Raw genomic sequence first — 21,161 nt, 5'->3', positions numbered from 1 at the left:
TTCAAAGCCTTTTGTCTTTCTAACTAATTCTGAGATGATGGTGGGACCCCTTCCATTTACCCTCTGGCACAGAAACACCCCCTTTGTCCCCCTAACAAACCATCTTTAGTGGGTCATTACCAGGCTGGCCTCACTATTCCAGCAATTGAATCTGTGTTGGATCCAGGAATTAGGAGGCAGTCCCAGGTGATTTCTTGAACATGGGATGCCAGTCTGACTTGTATTTTAACATGCTAAATTCAGTGTCCAGCACCCAGGAATCAGAAGCAGGGTCCAGGCAGCTCACAAACTCACAACAATATTGTACATGGCATTTTTAAAAGAATAGCAATGTAAGCGTAAGAAAGATCGCGCCCCAAAGGAATGTACCATCTCAAATGTGTCAAAGAGGTGACAACAGGAGAAAAGCATAGCCAGGAAGAAAGATGAGAGTCAAGTGTAATAGGCTGGAGATTTGTCAGTGTAAATGTACATACTTCAGACTATGTTTCATCTGAAGGTAAGGAACAAGTCAAAGCGTTGATGAAAAGCATGGCTTTGGAAAGATTTAGAAGAAGCAAGCGAGATGGTGGTTCTAGTAACATATATGGATTTACTGATTGAAGGCAATCTTCTTTTAAACACTTGGAAGAACAGTACACCTTAACATAGCTTTCTCCTCAGTGTTCCACCCTCCCTCCTCTTCACTCTTTGGCTCAGCTTGGATCATAGCTGTCAACCGTCCCTTATTTGGCGGGAAACTCCCTTATCCCAGCGCCGTTTCCCGCTGCTGTCCCGGAATGATGATGTCCCTTATATTTCCCGGGTTTCAAAGGAAGCAGCTCCTCTCCCTCCCTCCCTGCTGGCCAGGGAGGAGGGAGGCTCCAACTGTGTTGCTTGGCTGGGTTGCTCACCCAATAAGGAGTCTAAGAACAACTAGGGGGTGGAGCTTGCATGCCTTGTGCTGATCAAATCAGCCGCGTTGGTGTAGTGGTTAAGAGCGATAGACCCATAATCTGGGGAAGCAGGGTTCGCATCTCCGCTCCTCCACCTGCAGCTGCTGGGTGACCTTGGGCCAGTCACACTTCTTTGAAGTCTCTCAGCCTCACTCACCTCACAGAGTGTTTGTTGTGGTGGGAGGAAGGGAAAGGAGAATGTTAGCCACTTTGAGACTCCTTTGGGTAGTGATAAAGTGGGATATCAAATCCAAACTCTTCTCCTTCCTGGGGACTCACCTTTGCTCAGCGCTTCCCAGCGGAGAGGTGATGGTGGTTTTCCTTGCTGCATCCCCTCTGCCAGGTTGCTGCGCTGTGGGAACCACCGCTTGAGGCTTCGTTTGGCTGCTGGTTGACTAAAATCCTTTATTTTGGCTTCTGATCCCTTATTTACTCTAAGTTGACAGCTATGGCTTGGATGCATGAGCTTTGACCCCAGGGCTCTAGTTGGGTGTCACCTGTTGACCAACTGAATACCACCAGAAACAGTTCAAAGCACAGGAAAAACCAGTAGAGTATGTTAAGGAGACAGAAGACTCTTTCCTCCAGACTGTAGCCTGCAAGGTGTCTTGGTGAAGCCTGGCAGGAGACAGAGCAGGAGAGCAGGACCATGGAGCTGGTTAAATCAGATTAGCTGCAGAGCATTCAAGCGCACCAAGCTAGAAGGTTGTCCTCAATCTGGACACTGAGGTCCAGCGCCAAGGGCCTTCTGGCAGTTCCCTCACTGCGAAAAGTGAGGTTACAGGGAACCAGGCAGAGGGCCTTCTCGGCAGTGGCACCTGCCCTGTGGAACACCTTCCCACCAGATGTCAAGGAAATAAACAACTATCTGACTTTTAGAAGACATCTGAAGACAGCCCTGTTTAGGGAAGTTTTTAACGTTTGAAGTTTTATTCTGTTTTGTGTTCTGTTGGGAGCCACCCAGAGTGGCTGGGGAAACCCAGCCAGATGGGCGGGATATAAATAATAAAATTATTATTAGTAGTATTATTATTAGTATTATTATTATTCTCCCTCCACGGAAACTGTTGGTGTTTCAAAAAGCTGCGCCCTTGCCCTATTCCTCAGGCACTGGCAGAACTGTGGAGTCTCCAGCTCAAGAGTGCTGGGATCTCTTGAGGAGCTGTTCTCAGAGTCAGAAGAGGTGCAGGCAACCACCATAAGCAATGGAAGAGAAGGCACCAGTCATGGGCAGCAGTCAGAAGAGAATGAGAAGCCATGAACCAGAAGTCCAGACTGAAGAGTGCTCAAGATCCGAGGGCAAGCCAGAAGGTGGGACTTGAGAACAGGGACTGAAGGCCAGCCAGAAAAACAAGACACACCAGAAGTCAGGTAGACATCATTGCTCAAGAAAAGTTCCATTGAGAACAGCAAAGGCAAATTTTACCTTTGTACAATCTATCTTGGAATGTGAATCCAAGCCACTGAGGGGTGTGTCCTAAAAAGAGGAGGCGTGGCCTGTGGAGAGGGCCTACCGTGTATAAGACAATATTGTTTCTTTAGAAATAATAGGCAAAAATGGTGGGTCGTCTTATACACGGATACCAGAGGGCGGACGGGCGATTGGTGGCAACAGCCAGCAGGAGATTGTCAGCAGCGATTGGCGTGTGATTGGTTGCTGCAGCAAGGCCTGCTGATGAATGGCTGTGGCTGCAGCAATTGGGCGGGCTATTTACGTCAGCGGCAAGTTGTGCATGCAATCGGCTGTGGTTGCGTCAAGCGTGCAGGTGGGTTTTTGGCTGCGTACATTCATACGGTTGGTGGGCGCGGCGATGCGTGCGATTTGCATTGGCGGGCAGGCTGTAGAGCAAATGGTGCCGGTGACACACCCCCCCCCCCAGAAAAGCTCAACAACTTTGGGCAATTCCCCCCCCCAAAAAAAATTTTTTTGCTGCATTCCAAAAAAATAGGAGTCGTCTTGTACACAGGGGCGTGTTATACATGGAAAAATACGGTATATTAAAAATAGAGGAAAGTATCTGACTTTAGAAATCAGAAATGTAAGCATTATAAATGAAGCAAGAAGGCACGTATTACTTTTCTTATTGTGCACTTTCTACCAAACCAGGGACTAGCAAGTCACAGGTTCTAGGAACTCAAAGATTCTCACTGTCATTATTATCATCCACAGAACTCATAGATGATTTTGTACTCATTCTTCATGTCCTTCAACTACAATGGTTCAGTCCTCAGTTATGAATATTCATGACTCTAATAGCTTAAAATATGGGTTCTTAACCTATGGTCCATGGATGCCTGGGGGGCACAAAACTGGGTACTTTTTTTTTTTACCCCAATGCAATACAACTTTGTTGTTGTTCAGTTGTTTAGTCGTGTCCGACTCTTCATGACCCCATGGACCAGAGCACGCCAAGCACTCCTGTCTTCCACTGCCTCCCGCAGTTTGGTCAAACTGATGCTGGTAGCTTCGAGAACACTGTCCCACCATCTCATCCTCTGTCATCTCCTTCTCCTTGTGCCCTCCATCTTTCCCAACATCAGGGTCTTTTCCAGGGAGTCTTCTCTTCTCATGAGGTGGCCAAAATACAGGAGCCTCAGCTTGAGGATCTGTCCTTCCAGTGAGCACTCAGGGCTGATTTCCTTCAGAATGGAGAGGTTTGATCAATTCTGTATGAATGTGCTCATGTAGATTCCTCCCCCCCACCCCCCAGGAAGCGGGTTTAGTTTTCATCAGATTCTCAAAGTGGTCGGTGTCCCAAACAAATATAAGAACCACTGAATTAAAATATTTCATGTATGCTTTCCATATCACTAGGAACACTCTTATCTACAGAAAGACCTGGAAACTTACAGACCAGTTCAGTCCTTGTTTACTAGGAAGTAAGTCTCACTTTGTGCTATGGGACATTTACAGATGAGAGTGCCTACTACTGCAACATCAGTCTTTAAGCAAGTGTTCTTGCTTAATATGTTTGCATACGTACAGAGAAAGAGCCAAGAAGACTGTTCTCTAAGCAGTCACAATTCTACAGTGCAAAAAAAGCATGTAGGTTATGGTTTAATAGTGTAATAAAGGTTCCATTTAGTTGCAAGCCAATATGTCTTAATTGTATGTGGCCATGGGCTACTCAACATGCCTGTTCAAGAAATATATGAATGCCCGAATGGGATAGTTGATTTACATCAGTTATTTAAGTTGGCTTAATTTAAATCACCATGTATTGTGTTTCAGCTGAGTTCAGGTGTTTACGATTGCTCTGCGGTGGATAATTGCACATCATCACTTGGCGCAATGGTCACATAGGTGAGTTGGCCATAAAATGCAGTTGATCCACTCGCATGCTCTTTGTGCCACACGCAAATGCTGCTGAGATGTGCTTTTCACATTACAGCAGCCCTGGATCCATCCCATGGGGCAGCTGCAACGTTTAAGGGCTTGTAACCAGGAGGCCAGGACGAAATGTGAGGGTTGCTGCTCATACAAAATTGGCACTGCAGGGTAAAATGTGGCCCCCATGTTGGTGCTGTTACACCACCTGATGCAGGGCAAATGACAGAAAACGAATTTATATTTTCCAGTCAATGTAAGATTGCATTACATTACACTGCATTGTAGGTTATTCATGAAAATGTTTTCCAGGTCCAGGTCTGACAGGTTTATTTTTTTCTTTTTTGCACTGGTGCAGCCATGAAACCCCACTCTTTACCACTGGTGCAGCTGCAGAAAACCCAAATTGCTGTATGCTCTGATTCAGTACTAAAGAGCAGTTTTTCCTGGGGAAAGTGGTGGGCAAACAGTGCTCTGAGACAGGCCTGGAAAGCCCAGACCTTGTGCCTATAATGTGTGGGGCAAAAACGTGGCTGAGCCCTAAGTTACTACAGATCCTGACTGATCCCTCCGTGAAATTATTTCTCCCAGTAATCACAAGGAAGAAAACTGAAGCTCTTATACTGTACTATACTACACTTCTGTAAAGCGCTTTGTGAATCGATGGCACTATATCAAGAAGCAAAACAGCCCTCCTCCTCAGATATATAGGATAGAGGCGTAGTTGTGTTAGTCTCTTGTGCAACAACCACGAGTCCTCTGGCACCTTAAAGGCCAACATTGATTGTCACATAAAACTTTTGCTACAAGGAAAGCCTTTAAGGTGCCACAGGGCTCTTGTTGCTTCCACACAAATATATAGCTACACGCAAGGAATGGAAAATAGATGGCAGAAAAAAGAATCCCTTTTTCTTTGTAGTGCCAAGAAGCAGCCCAGTATAACCCCCGGTATCTTTTTCCTTCCCTAGCCCACAACCAAGGACGTCTACTCTCCTTACGCATGTGAACATTTATCTTATTTTTTTAGGCTCAGACACACACAGCCCATTAATACGTCTTGCATTTCTCCTCCCCCCCCCGCCCCCGCCGTCCTTGTTGGAATCAACCTTGGTCTGAAAGGCATGCTTTTAAATCTTATTTCTTAAACAAAACAAAAACGAAAAAAACTGTTGCAGGTCTACAGATTCTTCGCCTCCCGCCTCCCTCCCCCCGACAGCCACCTTGGTATTTTGCAGGTCTCTTGTTCACACGCACCTGCAATTATCCTGAATTATACTATGGCGAGGGGCAGGCGGGGGGTGCTGAAGGGTGGAGGAGGCTTGCTGCAAAAGAAGCAGCCATCGCTCCTCCATCCTCCAAGAACCACATCATTCCAGCTTCTCCCACCCCCCCATCCCCTTTCTCCTTTCCCCCTCCAACCAGTAGGGACCCAGGTTGCCACCACGTGAGCATCTGCCTGGATCGGCCCTCCTCTTCTTGCGCATACAGAATAGTAGGCGGGCTTTAACCGGGGTTTTTTTTTTCCTCTCCTCCTCTGCCTCCCTCTCCGCCTCCCCCCCCCCGCAATGTCAGATCCGCTGCAGAGTCGCGGGGCAGCCTGCAAGGCAGAAGGAGGCGCCGCGCGCAGCTGACGGGAGCTCCCCAAAAGCCTGCAGCCGCGAGGAGGCGAGCGGAAGGGGGGGTCGCCTTGGCTGGAGAGGGGGGAGCCGTCTCCATCTTCTCCCCCACCGGTGCGCACGAACGGCTTCGCTCCAGTATTAGCCTCGCCTGCGCCGGGTCCCCGGCCGGAGAAAAGACCGAAGCGGAGGGTTCCTGCTTGCAAAGCAAGCCGGGGGGGGGGGGGACAGGTGCCCTAGGAGAGGAAAGTCAGACGGTGGGTAGTAGGGGGGGGGGAATTAATTGCAAAATAAACGCATGCGGCAGAGCCACCATCTCACCTCGCTGTGGAGGAAAAAAAACTGGGTGAAAGAAGACACCCCCCCTCCCCAAGAGCAAGCCCGGCTGGATCCCATTGTGTGTGCGCGCGCGCGTGGTTTAGTCGATCGGAGCTGAAGGTTATTGTGGAAGGAAGCGGCCTCCAGCAGCAGCAGCGTGTCGTCGGGAGTGGGCGGAGGGAGCCGGGGTGGCGGCGCTTTCCAACGTGGGATTCCATGGCTCTGGCGGCGGAGCTCTGGTGACCCGGGGAGAAGCGGCTCGACTGCGGCAATGCTGCCAGCAGCAGCAGCAGCACCGACGGCTCTGCTGAGAGGAGGCGCCTGAGCAGCTGCGGCGGAGGCGAGGGCAGGCGGCAGGATCCGGCCACATCCACCCTTCCCCCGCTGCCTTTTCTGTTTCCTCCCGCCGCCCCTCCAGAAGGATTCTCCCCACTCCACAAACCTCTGCCCACCGTTTGCGCTCTGCTCGCCACTCGAGGGGAGGCGAGGCGTGCGCGGCTTGGCTTGCCTAGCTCGGGCAGGTAGCGGGTCTCTGCGTCCTCCTTTTGCCCTCCGACGACCCCCGCGGCCAAAGCCCTTGGGAGCATGGCTACCCTGCTGCGGAAAATCGGGCTCATCCGGATCCACAACAGGGACACCGAGGACCCCAAGCACCACCACCACCATCACCGTCGCGGCAGCATCCAGCAAGGCTCCTCGCTGCGGGGCAAAAGCAACCAGAAGAATAAGCAGCAGCAGCAGCTGCAAGGGACGCCGGCCAGCGGCTGCGGGAGCCCCGGCAAGGAGAGCTGCAGCAGCAGCCGAGGCAGCAGCCCCGCGCGCAACAAGCCCAAGAAGGTGCTGGAAGTGGCCAAGCAGCAGCAGCAACAGGCGAGCCCCGACGGCGCGCCCGAGAAAGCGCAGCAGCGCGACGCCAAGGAGGCTGGCTCGGGCAAGGACCCGGCGTCGGGGGGCAGTGTGGGGCGCTCCAGCACCCCGGCCTTGGTGCCGCCGTCGCTGGTGCCAGCCAGCCGGCAGGCGCACTGCACGCAAGTGCGCACCCGACGGCTGATGAAGGAGCTGCAGGACATCGCGCGCTTGAGCGACCGCTTCATCTCGGTGGAGCTGGTGGACGAGAGCCTCTTCGACTGGAACGTGAAGCTGCACCAGGTGGACAAGGACTCGGTGCTGTGGCAGGACATGAAGGAGACCAACACCGAGTACATCTTGCTCAACCTCACCTTCCCGGACAACTTCCCCTTCGCGCCGCCCTTCATGCGGGTGCTCAGCCCACGTCTGGAGAACGGCTACGTCCTGGACGGCGGCGCCATCTGCATGGAGCTCCTCACCCCCAGAGGCTGGTCCAGCGCCTACACCGTCGAGGCCGTCATGCGCCAGTTTGCCGCCAGCCTTGTCAAAGGGCAGGTAAGGAAGGAAGGGGCTCCTGGTGTGGGGGGTGGGGCTCTCTAGGGCGAGAAGCAGCGGGTCCTGGCCCACTGAGAGGCCTTGGGTGGCACCCAGCCTGGCTGTGGTTGAAACACCCCTGAGCCTCTGCCCCCTGCTAACATTTGGCCAGCTGGCTCCCTCTGTGACTCTGGTCCCTTTCTCTTGCTGAGCCTTGGCCTTGAAGGGGGGGTTCTGGAGCAAAGGCCTAGGCTAGAGGTTTGGCTCAAATCCATCTCCTCCTGCGCTGCCATTTTGCTGCACTGCATTATCCACGTGGCTGAATACCAAACCGCACATGATGTGGGCGATCTGTGACTTCCCAACCTTCGCCTCTTAAATTTAAAGGAGGCCTAAGTGGCTAAAAAATTGGTCGGAGGAGCACCACTTATCCAATCAGATTTGCAGTCCCTCATGTCTTGTTCGGTTGTTTCTTCTTAACTATCCCATTCTGTGTGCCTTACAGTGGCGTAGCGTGGGGGGTGCAGGGGGGGCCGGCCGCACCAGGCGCAACATCTGGGGGTTAGGGTTAGGGGGTGCAAATCCACAGGTTAGGGGGCGCAAATTACTTGCCTTGCCCCGGGTGCTGACAACCCACGCTACGCCACTGGTGCCTTATCCAAGAGATCCCTTACAAAAGGGGTAGCTCTCCAAATGTTGGATTTCCAGCGCCCAGCAGCCCTTTGGTCCCAGAGTTTTAGTCCTGCAACACCTGGACAGCAGCGGATTGGTTATTTCATACCTTATAGTGTCTCGGAGGATGCGGGAGTGCACCTGTGGGATGATGCTCAGTTGTGTCCCAGCATCCTCTTCTGCAATAGTGGCGAGGATACTGGGATGCCCATCTTGGGCCACACACTGCTTCAAGAGCACTTACAAAAAATATTTCGGGACCTCAAACAACTCCCCACCCCCCTCCCCCAAAGGGTGTGTAGAAAACCTTTTGCCAAACTCTAGTGCTGGCGGGGGGGAGGGGCAGGCAGGCATCCTAACCTCTTTCTCAAAGATGGGAGAGGTGATTCTGGTCCCCAAATCTTTGTGTAAATGGAAGAGGATGATTGCTCTGTAGTAGTCAGTGGGCTGAGTAGGAGATATTCGTATTCTAAGAGGCTCTGTAGAATCCAGCGGTCAGCAACCCAACACGGTGCAAGTGACCCTTTGCCAGGTGACAGAAGGTGCCCAGGAGTGCCCCACAAAAGGTGACTTTGGGGGGCAGACATACAAAGCCAAGATTTATAAAATTCAGAGTTATCCGGAGAGAGTGAGTAAAAGTGAGTTATTTTCCCTCTCCCAGAACTGGAACTTTTGAGTCATCCAGTGACAAATTGACTGGCAGAAGAATTTTGCCATATAGAACAGTAATGTAGGCAGCCCCTTGCTACAAGATGACACGATGGCAACTACGGTACATCTGTTGGCTAAAAAGGGAAATACAGCGCATTGATGGAGACCAAGTGTGCCGGTGACTAAGAGTCTGATTCTGGGAGCAATTAATTCCAGGACTGGCTGGTCAAGTGCTCACACAAATGGAGGCACAGTGTGTTCTTTGCTCTGATCCAGAAAAGCATTTTTGATGTTTTAAAGCGGTCTCACAGCCTGACACAGCTATCTATATTGTGGTGCTGCGTGGAGATGGTGATGTTATGAAATGAAGCCTATGGCTTCAAAGGAGAGCCTCTGCAGCCCCGCTTAAGATTGTACGGATATGTGAGACAAAGCAAGGAGCACCACAGTTCTTGTGTATAATAAACCCCAAGCGCTTGAGGTGTCTGCTGAAATGAATGGGTATCAACTGAAGCCTAAGCTAGATCTAAGCTGCCTCCCCAATCCAGCCTTCTGGCTCTTTGTAATCTTGACTAAATCTGCAGGAGACCCCTTTTATATATATTTGTCTCCCTGTTTATGTATAATCACAGATATGTTTCATGTATATCTATATGTGCAACCCAATCCTATGCATATACATTTGGATGAGTTTCGTGGGATTTACACCCAAGTAAGCAGGGATAGGATCGCAACCAAAGTCAGATATACGGTCTTCAAAACAGAGACAGCAACAATTCCTCTGCTCTAAATGTTTTTGGGATGTGGTGGGAAGGGATTTTGGTAAGAAAATCCACGCACCCATTTATTTCTTTTTTTAAAAAGTTGCTGTAATGGGCGTACCTGCCTTGGCTAGCTCCCAATGAACGGCCTCAAGATCTTAATGTGCTTTGTATCCCTTCCTCCCCTGAAAACGTGCGCTACGGTCACAAACCAATGCAAAATTTGTATTGCTTTTAAATGTTTTCCTGTCGTCGTATGTCATCCTGATGTTCTGCGAGACGGCGGTATATAAATCCGTCTATAAATACATTTTTTTATTAATCGCTCTGTCATAAATTAAATTTGGCATTGACTAATGGTTACAAACCCATATTTCCAAGTAATGGTTTTAAACAACTGCGTATTGCAATGCACTTATGCAGGTTGTAGATCCTTCTTGTGCCTCCTCCTGCTTTCCAAACATCAGTATCACTAAGCAAGACAGAGAGGACAATGCCTAATGGAACATCCTTAGCTGTTTGGGTTGCAGTCTGGTGGGAATTTCTGTGCAAACCCCACTGAAATGAAGGCATTGTGCAGATCTTGTTCATTTCGGTGGGCTTTAAGCATGATAGTATCCTGCTGGATTGCATCTTTCATTTTTTCTTTTTAATAGCTCCATCGTAGGCATTGGGTATGTTCTTCTTCAGTGTTAACCTCCAAAGACCCTCCCACCCCCAAATGCAGAATGTACATATACACAGATAAATTAAAACAGTTTTGAAAACTAAGTAAAAAAAACAAAAAAACCCCCCAACTTTAAAAATAAATAAATAATAATAATAGCTTGGTTGAAGTTAACTCTGAATACCAGCATGTTAAATCAATACTTACAGCCCCTTAGAACTGAATTGTATATATAGGGGGTTATCTGAACAAGTCATCCTCCAGAGTAAACCCATTGAAAGCAATGGAACACGAGTCCATTTATTTCAATGGGTCTTCTCCGTTTGACTTAGTCAGATGTCACCCACTGAGTTAAATACCGCTTCTCCATGTGGACCATGGGGAAAATATGTTTTGAGGATAGAAATGACATAATTGTGGCATGATAGGACATATACTGTATTCTTAGGATGGGTTTGAGACAGGTGGCCTTGGCTTTGCCAGTTATCACAGATATTGGGATCCAGCTCTTGGTTCCAAGAGATGCCATCCCATATATTACTAAGGGCAGACTACGTCCCCCTGGGTGATCTTGTATAATCCTATTTTTTTACTAGCTGAGCTTTTCAGTTTGCTTCATTCTCGAATTATGAATCCTTGTTTAGAAGTTTTAAGGGCAGTCTTGAGAACTAAGTGGCTGTTATAACTGAAAAGGTTATGTATGGTTTGGGCTTTATATATCCACTTTATTTCTTTGGAATATCTATATCTCACCTTTTGAGTGAATTATCCTCAAGCTGGCTTGACTGCAGCAGTGCACACCTGTGTAAACACTCAGCCCAAGCCCACACAACCCAACATCATCCCTTAGTCCCCCTGGTCAACTGATGGGGCTAGAGTGTGCTTCCTTCGACTCTGCAGTTCCAAGGCAACTAGCAGGCAGGGGTTGAAGAATCTCACTGCACCTGCTTCTTCCGTGATGGATGGATGGGAGCAAGTTGGTGCCCACCCCTTGCTGTGATGTTCTTCTAGAAGGCAGGGCGTGAAAACTTTCAGTGGCCCAGACCCTTGGCCAATGTCAGACACCAGAGAGTGCCAGTGTGGTGTAGTGGTTAAGAGCGGTAGACTCGTAATCTGGGGAACCGGGTTCGCTTCCCCGCTCCTCCACATGCAGCTGCTGGGTGACCTTGGGCCAGTCACACTTCTTTGAAGTCTCTCAGCCGCACTCACCTCACAGAGTGTTTGTTGTGGGCGAGGAAGGGAAAGGAGATTGTTAGCCGCTTTGAGACTCCTTGGGGTAGTGATAAAGCGGGATATCAAATCCAAACTCTTCTTCTTCTTTTTAGTGCTGGAATCTCAGGGCACTTGGACCTGTATATTCGTTAACTTACAAAAATTTCCCATGGAACTCAAGGGCGATTACATGCAGAGGATTGTACTGATTAAGTTGCTTACGCATACTAATAGCATATTCAGTTTTACTAAAATGACTTTAAATGTTGAACAACCTTTTCACATTTTTTAAAATTTCTTTTTATTACAACCTTTTCACATTTATAACAGGCCATTGAGCATGCCGCGTGATTGTCTTCTAGTTAACATTCCTAATGCACTGCTGCTTAATACATAAGGAGCATTTATCCATCTAATAAGCAGGTGTATTTACATGTAACATTTCCCAAAATTCATAAAAATACCAAGTTTGTTTATTCAGCTATAGATGAACACGTCAATACATAATAGTATACTTTGTAGATAGTCTACATGCTCTCTTTGGATATAACCTATTTTAGTAATTATATTAACTGGTTGGTATGTATCATTGCTTAGGAAAGGTATGACATACCAGTGGGATGGGAAATTTGATTTAAATTAATGATTTAAATTGTAGGGTGTGTGTTTTTTTAACTCAACAAGAGAAAGGCCAATATAAATCATTGGTTTAATTCAAGTTTCTCATTATACTTCAAACCTTCCCTAAACAATTACCCATATTCCCTCAATTCTAATGAACCCACCTTGCCTTCTTAAAGTATCAGCAGCCCTTCTAAGTTAAATGTCTACCAAAAGACAATGAAATTGTCTGTGGCATTAGGCTCAAAGCAGTTTTCAGTGAGAAAACATTTTCTTACCCTGTGAAGAATGCACAAAATGGACATTTTGGATATCAGCTTGATGGACACTTCATTTTATTATACACAGGGAATGAGGAAACCAGTTTGATCTGCTTTTGCCCTGCTTTACCAGAAAGCCATGAGGAAACCAAATATTATATAAATGCAATTTCGGGGGAAATCCATGGTTTTGTGACATTTGCCATAATTATTTCTGCCAATACTATCTTCCTTCTCAGCTTTCCCCTCTGCTCCCCAAAAACCTCCTTGTAATTGTACGGCGATTTTCTCCTGGAAATACTTCTCGTAAATATCTGTCCATTTGGGGATTAGAAGATGAGGAGAGGTGGTTGCACAATTAATTAAACCATATTGCTTCATGTTTCAGGGCTAGATCATGGAACCACTTTCCCATCCATTAGTCATATGATCCTTTTTGCCGCGGATATGAGTAATTCATGTTACTTCAAGCCTAATGAGAACAATTGTCAGCGCTGGGTCTTTTTTGCATTCTTGCAATTAAAGTAACAGGCTTTTACTTAATTGCTTTATGTGACTCAGTCATGTCTTCTAGAAAGGAGCGTAGGATCGTGTTGCACTGAGCAAGCTTTTGAGTTCCCTAGAACACTTCAACAGATTAGTTGTCAGGAAAGCCTACTACGGATGGGTGGGGCAGGTGGGAGTCCCCATTTAGTGCTGATCCAAAAACGAAATGTGGGAGGCAGGAGCAGACGATTCAATTAGGCTCAATTAGCTGCCGCAGTGAAGAGGAAGACCAGGTCCACAGGTTCCTGCCTTGCCATGTGTGCCCATATACGAAGTCAGCATCAACTATTCTAATGCAGTCAACCTGCACCATTTTAAACTTAAACACTGAGACGAATAATTATTTCAACATTTGTTCCTGAACGCAGTCTATTGCTTCAACCCCTCCTTATCACATGAGTGTCTGTGTGAGAGAAAGTGTGTGCTCGCGAATAAGAAATACAGAGCCGTGCTATAATTGCTACATGGAAATACATTTTTAAGGGAAGGTTAAATTGCAACTCTACATATACTTTGTAGGGAGTAAGCCTCACTTAGTATCGTGGGACTCCTAATTATTCACAATGCACTGTTTTCACTGGGATTCTATAATTTTAATTCTATAATCTAGAATATTAATTCCTATACTTGTTATTAAAAAGGTATATGATGCTCATGTGTTGTTGAAGAGCAAAGGGAAAATGCAGAGGTGAATGTTTGTCAACAGTTTCATAATGCTTTTTTGTAATTAAAAACGTGAAGGCAATCGCAAAGGGAAAATGAGAGGGTAGTATTAATAGTAGAGTGTTGTCAATGTCTGTTTGATAATCTGAGCAACTGCTGTCCAGTAGCAGTCGGATTCAGCCCCGTGTAATACGAGTTGCATTATATAACCTGGATGATTCTGTTGCATAAGGCAGATGGTACAGAAGCTCTGGCTAGGAGGAACACTTGAGATTTCTGGTCCTGTTTGCAGAGCTAGTCTTTCTTAACACTTAGTTTAAGAAGGGCACTTGCACTGAGAGGGAACCTATTTCCATCTGTTGGGAAATACAATCACTGAATTTGTGAAACCCTTAACAACTGGCATTATACCCATTGTGTAGCACTTGGTAAGATTCCCAGTGTTTCATCAGAAGAGCTTCTGTCAGTTTAATCAGGCAATGTTAAGATAGTGCTTTAAATGGAAATCAGAGCCCTGTTGGATCAGACGGGGACTCCCTCTAGTTTCCAACAATGCATTGCAGGAGATTGAACTAAATGGCCCTTGTGGGCCCTTCCAACTCCTCCATGATTCTGTGAATGGCCCCAAATTGATCTCCCCTGGGCAGCCCGTGGAAGGAGAAGCAGGAGCAAAGCACATGTTAATGGATCACTACAATTATTGGGATTAGTAGTATATTCCTTAGTGGTGCCTGTCTTACCGTGTGGAAAACGTCTAGCAAAAAAGCACCTGAGCTCCGAAAACTTATTTACGTAGCATTAACTATTATTTAAGGGACGCGGGTGGCGCTGTGGGTTAAACCACAGAGCCTAGGATGTGTCGATCAGAAGGTCGGCGGTTCGAATCCCCGTGACGGGGTGAGCTCCCGTTGCTCAGTCCCTGCTCCTGCCAACCTAGCAGTTCGAAAGCATGTCCAAGTGCAAGTAGATAAATAGGTACCGCTCCGGCGGGAAGGTAAACCGCGTTTCCGTGCGCTGCTCTGGTTCGCCAGAAGTGGCTTAGTCATGCTGGCCACATGACCCGGAAGCTATCTGCAGACAAACGCCGGCTCCCTCGGCCTATAGAGCGAGATGAGCGCCGCAACCCCGACCAGAGTTGGTCACAACTGGACCTAATGGTCAGGGGTCCCTTTACCTTTACCTTTAACTATTATTTATCTCAGTAATAAGACACAGGAGACGTAGGGTTGTTTCCAGCTAAGTTCTACTCAGAGACCCATTGAAAATATTGAGCCCAAGTTAGTTATGTTCGTTAACATAGATAGGTCTACTCAGAGTAGGATTAGCTTTGGCCGCAACCCCGATTGGCAATTCCATGCTCCCTGGAAAGGCAGCTGAGGGGCCATAAGTTTCTTTAACTTCCTCCTCCAACAGGGCGGGGAGAGTGAGGTTGCTGCCAGAGGCCTTCCTGATGCACAGAGGAAAACTCTGACACTGACTGATGCATATTAACTCTATAACGACAAATAAAATTCAGCAGCTCCACAGGGACTCCCACAAAAGCTTGAGCAAAAACGTGTGCTGAAAAACTCATCCTCATTGGTGCCCAACTGCACCTGAGAAGCATAGAAACATAGACTTGTAGGGTAGGAAGGGAATGAGGGTCATCAAGTCCAAACCTGCAATGCCGGAATCTCAACACACGGTCCTCCATTCTATTTGAAACAGTACAAAGCCCTGCATAGCTTTGCAAGTGTGCTAGTGATTTTCTTGCTGCACCGCTTGGAGGGCCAGGGAATTCCATAACTGGGGCACCACTGCTGAGAATGCAGGTAGATGCTGCACAGTCAAGAAGGCCTTTCCCAAAGATCTCAAAATATGGCTTAGAAAGCCCTGCTGTGATCCATCTTTTACTTCATGTCATGATTCTGATGTTGGCTGTGAATCATCAGACTAATGAGATGGGACCGTGGATTTGAAAACGTGTTTCAGGGAACCTTGGAAGCTCGTTGAGGCTCTTCAGTGAGGAAACTCACCAGTCGAAGACAGCTTGGCCATAATTATCTTCTCTTCCCACAGAATGTGCAGCTTCAAAGTACAGTGGTGCCCCGCAAGACGAACGCCTCGCGAGACGAAAAACTCGCAAGACGAAAGGTTTTTTCGTTTTTGAGTTGCTTTGCAAGACAAATTTCCCTATGGGCTTGCTTCGCAAAACGAAGCTTGCCCCCGCACCCCGGACCCCTTTTGAACCAAGGGGCGGCAATGGGGAGAAGCGATTCTCCCTGCTGCCCCTTCCCTTGCTTTAAAACAGGTCCCCTCTGTCCCCGGACGGTCTCCATAGGAACGCATAGATTGATTTTCAATGCATTCCTATGGGAAACCGTGCTTCGCAAGACGAAAAACTCGCAAGAAGAAAAAACTTGCAGAACGAATTAATTTCATCTTGCGAGGCACCACTGTATCTTTAGATCTCTTCTAAGCCATGCTCTCAATTGACATGGGTCAACAGTAAAACCCTATGGATCTGGCCATTAGGGAGAAACACAGAAAGCTGACTTACATATGAATCAGAGCATTGATTGACCTAGCTCAGGCCTTCAGGCAGAGGCCGTTCCCAGCCCTACCTAGTGATGCCAGAGACGGAACCTCCACTGAGCTTTGGCCTTTCCCTAAAGACAGACATCGGTTGGTGAACCACCAACCTTTTGGTTTACAGTCACGCACGCTCACCAATTATGCCCAGTTGCTTCCCTTTATGAACTGAATGTGATCCTTGGAATGTGACCTGGAATTATTGACAGTGCACAAGGCAGCCATGGCAAAACAAGTTGATCTGGAAAAGACTCCCTGAAGGTAGAAAACTTTAGATTAAGACATGCTTACCAAAAAATGGTTTGTGGACACAAACTATTACAAAACATGGCGTCCTGCCGGGGCTGTGGGACTATTGAATACAAATGTTTGTGGATCAAGGCTGTGGGCATATTTGGGCAGGCCTGTGGGCACACTTGGACTTTTGAGTGAGGGGCATGGACAACACCCTTCTGGTCACTTCTCTCCCCCAGACCAACCTCCACTCCCAAGAGACAGAAATAGAGAAAGTGCGTGCACATACAATTTGCATTTCCAAGGAATCTGGGTAAAAGCTGGGTCCAGTGCAGTTAAATGAGCCTTGTAAAACAAAAAGAGCTGAAAGATGAAGTGTTTTCCTCAACTGTATGTACTTTTCAGTACAAAGGGTACTGAGAAAGGGTAACCACTCTTACCGCAAGATGACTAGGGGGCAGTGAGTGGGGAGGCAGTCAGAGGCTTTGTGGGTGCCAGGGGAACAACTCAAGGGGACCTCCCATAGGCTCTGTGTCGGTGACCCCTAAGCTGCAATCTCCAAACCACTGTCCATTATTCCTAAACTCGTTTTTGGAAAGTGATGCTTTTAGATTATGTGCTCTGAACATGAAAACACAGGCCGTGCAGATGTGGCGAGCCTATTAAGAACACAAGAAGTGCCCTGCTGAATTGGGGCAAAGCTACCTAGTTCAGCATCTTGTTTCCTCATCACTTGGGATTCAGGCGCATGCTAATGCTCATCTTGGAGGTAAAAAGGTAAGGGTAAAGGTACCCCTGACCATTAGGTCCAGTCACGGACGACTCTGGGGTTGCTTTATAGGCCAAGGGAGCCGGCATTTGTCCATAGACAGCTTCCGGGTCATGTGGCCAGCAAGACTAATCCGCTTCTGGCGAACCAGAGCAACGCACGGAAACGCTGTTTACCTTCCCACCGGAGTGGTACCTATTTATCTACTTGCACTTTGACATGCTTTCAAACTGCTAAGTGGGTAGGAGCTGGAACCAAACAATGGGAGCTCACCCCGTCGCAGGGACCTGAACCGCCAACCTGAACCACAAGCCCTAGGCTCAGTGGTTTAGACCACAGCGCCACCCGCGCAAACAGGACTGATAGCCATTTATAGCCTTTCCCCCTGTGAATTTGTCCCTTTTAGGGCCACCTAACTTGGTGACTGTGATGAGTCACCCTACTTTATAGGTGGGGAGCCCGCCTTCTATTCATTTTTGCCGATTCACTGATGCCTGTGAAGCGAGGGGTTCCTAATTTACTCCCACCATTGTCTATAAATTCAAAACCTAACTGCCATATATTTATATTTATATTATCCTGTTTTCTAAAGCCTTCATCTACAACCCAGTAGCTGTGGTATTATAGACATGGCCTAAAACCAGCTAGGCACACTTATTATAAGTAAAAGTATATAAAAGTAAAAAAGGTGTTATTTACCTATCAGAAACTATAAATGTAAAATAAGGCAAATTCAGCTGGGTCCTATTTCTTACTTATGTTTGTTGCAGTGAGGTTACAGTATCTTCAAATGACAGTTACAGAAGTTTGCGTATGGCTGCCTAGTAAAGTGTAGCTCTTAACCCATTTAATTGATATTCCACTTTCCCCCGTAAATCTTGCCACCAGGTACCGTAGCCTTCAGCTGGTTTCCTCTGAGCCAGACTTGCAGACAGTTCTCACTCTGGTTGGCTCCAGAAGCTCCTTGCTGAATCCCTCTCACTTGCTTAATTTTATATGGCCTCACTGCCACTCTGGCATAAGCCAGTGATTCAGCTCTTCTGAGACAGACTATATTTCCTTTATATAATTTTTATTGAATTTTCTGTTTTACCATTTCAAATAAACATTTTACATACTTTAAAATATCAACGACTTCCCTTCTTCTCTTTCCATGGTTCATTTTGCATATCTTACATCCTTGCATATTTTACAAAAATCATTCCAATTGGTTTTCCATTATTACATCCGTCAAAAGTTATTTACACTGTTGAATTGATTTTAATCCTGCCAACGTTTTCAGCTGTACACAGTTATTTTCCATATACTCCAGTCTTCTTTAAACATATGTTCTTCTTGCTCTCTTTTTCTATATGTTAAGTCTGCAAGTTGTGTATATTCTGTCAACTTAAGTTGCCAGTCTTCTTTAGTTGGGACCTCGCTCACTTTCCCTTTTCGGGCTAACGAAACACGGGCCGCAGTTGTTGCATACATAAATAGCCTTTTCTGACACCTGGGAATTTCAGTCTAAATTATCTCCAAAGGAAAGGACTCTGGGGGGTTTGGGGGGGGAGTAATTTGAAACATTTTTTTTTTCAATTCATTATAAATCATTTCCCAATGAGACAAACTAAATTTTCAGTTTTCTCTAGGCTCTTAATAGTCCCTTGCCTGTCTTCCACCTGCTTCTGCCTCCTCTCTTAGCTTGTTCTTCTTGGCTGTCTCACTCTTCTGTCTTCTTCATTCTTCTCTTCTTCATTCTTGTCTTCTTCTTTCTCTCTGCCCCGCCCACTTGCAAGACTAGTAGAATAGCTTCATTTATTTTGCAGCCATCCTGTCCTTCAGCCAATCAGATTTGAGCGGAATCCAACCTCATCCAATCGCTTTTCCTGTCCAGTGAGTGATCAATAATTTCTTCCCATTAAGCCCATCAGAAGTGTGGTTTTACAGTTCTGTCCCATAGTATTTAAAAGGACCCAGTTTCTCCTCAGACCAGCCTTTTGTAACTTAAATAGCAGCCGAATGTCAACCGCCTTTTAATGGGGAGAAAATGTAGTCTACGTTTACTTTATAATGGAGTGTTTGAATGAGATTGGCATCAGTGCCTGAACAGACAAGCACTCTTTACCTAGAAATAATTTTTTCCACTTTAATCTCCCAAATGATTGCTATCAAGTGAAAAGCCACTGAAACATTTTTAGCATCTGCAAGTCAAGAAAATGCTGTTGAGAATTTTTGGATAAAGTGATGCATATCTCTGGGGCTCGGGAAAGGATTTAAGTCATTCAGCCAGGCTATCCAAACAACTCTTAAGAGTTTATATTTCGTATCTCTCAATTGAAAGGTCAGTCACATTTCCAGCACATTCTGGTGTGATGAACCCAGAAGAACCCAGAATGGGACTTTGTGGAGAGGAGCTGAATTGATTCCCAATGGTTGGAGCTATCAGGGGCAGAGAGCAAATTAAACAGCAGTGTCTCCAAGTACTCCCTTTCCCCTTTGTTCCCTACAAGTGAATTATTATTATTATTATTATTATTATTATTATTATTATTATTATTATTATTTAATATTTATACTCCGCCCATCTGGCTGGGTTTCCCCAGCCACTCTGGGCGGCTTCCAACAAAATATTAAAATACAATAGTGCGTCAAACATTAAAAGCTTCCCTAAACAGGGCTGCCATCAGATGTCTTCTAAAAGTCTGGTGGTAGTTGTTCTCTTTGACATCTGGTGGGAGAGCGTTCCACAGGGCGGGCACCACTACCGAGAAGGCCCTCTGCCTGGTTCCCTGCAATTTGGCTTCTCGCAGCGAGGGAACCTCCAGAAGGCCCTCGCCGCTGGACCTCAGTGTCCGGACTGAACAATGGGGGTGGAGATGCTCCTTCAGATATACTGGTCCGAGTCCGTTTAGGGCTTTAAAGGTCAGCACCAACACTTTGAATCGTGCTCAGAAATGTACTGGGAGCCAATGTAGGTCTTTCAAGACCGGTGTTATGTGGTCTCGGCAGCCGCTCCCAGTCACCAGTCTAACTGCCACATTCTGGATTAGTTGTAGTTTCCAGGTCACCTTCAAAGGTAGCCCCACGTAGAGCGCATTGCAGTAGTCCAAGTGAGAGATAACTAGAGCATGCACCACTCTGGTGAGACAGTCTGCGGGCAGGTAGGGTCTCAGCCTGCATACCAGATGGATCTGGTAAACAGCTGCCCTGGATACAGAATTGACCTGCCCCTCCATGGACAGCTGTCTCTGCCTTCACTGACCACAATCCTCCAGTGGGGTGCAAATATGGGATATGCAAGTATTGCCTACCCAAAGACACCACCCATCATAAAAATGACGGCCATTTCCACCTATTTTGTTAAGTTGTGGGTGAACATATCAGACGACACAGCGATTCTTCAAACAGCTCTTGTTTATTCAGAGGCCAGAACAGAGCTGAGCTGAAGGGCTCAGTCAGCCTGCTTATATAGAGCTCCAGTACAATGTAACTGTAACAACTTTCTAAAACTATCCAATCGCTGAACGTCACTTTCGATCCCTTATTTGCATAACTATCTACAGTATCCCCCTGCTGGCCCAGGGTGAGAACTTCAGTACATAACATATTTAACTGCCACCAAAGGGGACTCTAGGTGATTTCACTGAGGTATAACTCAGTCTACTCCAGGGGTCGCCCATCCCTTGGGAGCCAGTGGGCACATTTTGAATCTCTAGAAAGTGTCGTGAGTGCCAGTCACAAAATGGCTCTTGTGGAGTGTGGGGCATAACAAAATGGCGTCTGCCAAGTGACAACAGGAATTGAGCAGGAAGAACGTACCGTCTCTCATGCATTGCAAATTTTGAGGGGATCTTTTACTGAGGCCTATTATGGGTACCATATGAGGTGCTGCCAGGTTTTGTATGCTGGTGCCTGCAGGCTCTATATTTGTGGCCCCTGATCTAGCCTATGAAAGGAAGAAGAATGAACAAA

The 21,161-nt window shown here is 46.9% G+C and overlaps 1 protein-coding gene across 1 annotated transcript in view; it reads left to right on the top strand.

Annotated features, from left to right (window-relative positions):
- The first annotated feature begins 5,927 nt into the window (after positions 1-5,927).
- Positions 5,928-21,161, top strand: part of UBE2QL1 (ubiquitin conjugating enzyme E2 QL1) — a 32,117-nt gene continuing 16,883 nt past the window's right edge. Inside the window, exon 1 of the mRNA XM_082234640.1 lies at positions 5,928-7,601. Coding sequence (XP_082090766.1) covers positions 6,783-7,601 — 819 coding nt within the window. The 5' untranslated portion in view covers positions 5,928-6,782. The remainder of the gene's footprint in view (positions 7,602-21,161) is intronic.

Source organism: Podarcis vaucheri (genome assembly GCF_965113315.1).
Source record: "Podarcis vaucheri genome assembly, chromosome: 8".
NCBI lineage: Eukaryota > Metazoa > Chordata > Lepidosauria > Squamata > Lacertidae > Podarcis > Podarcis vaucheri.
Note: the sequence above shows the minus strand (reverse complement) of the source record. Positions and strands in the feature narration are given on the sequence as shown.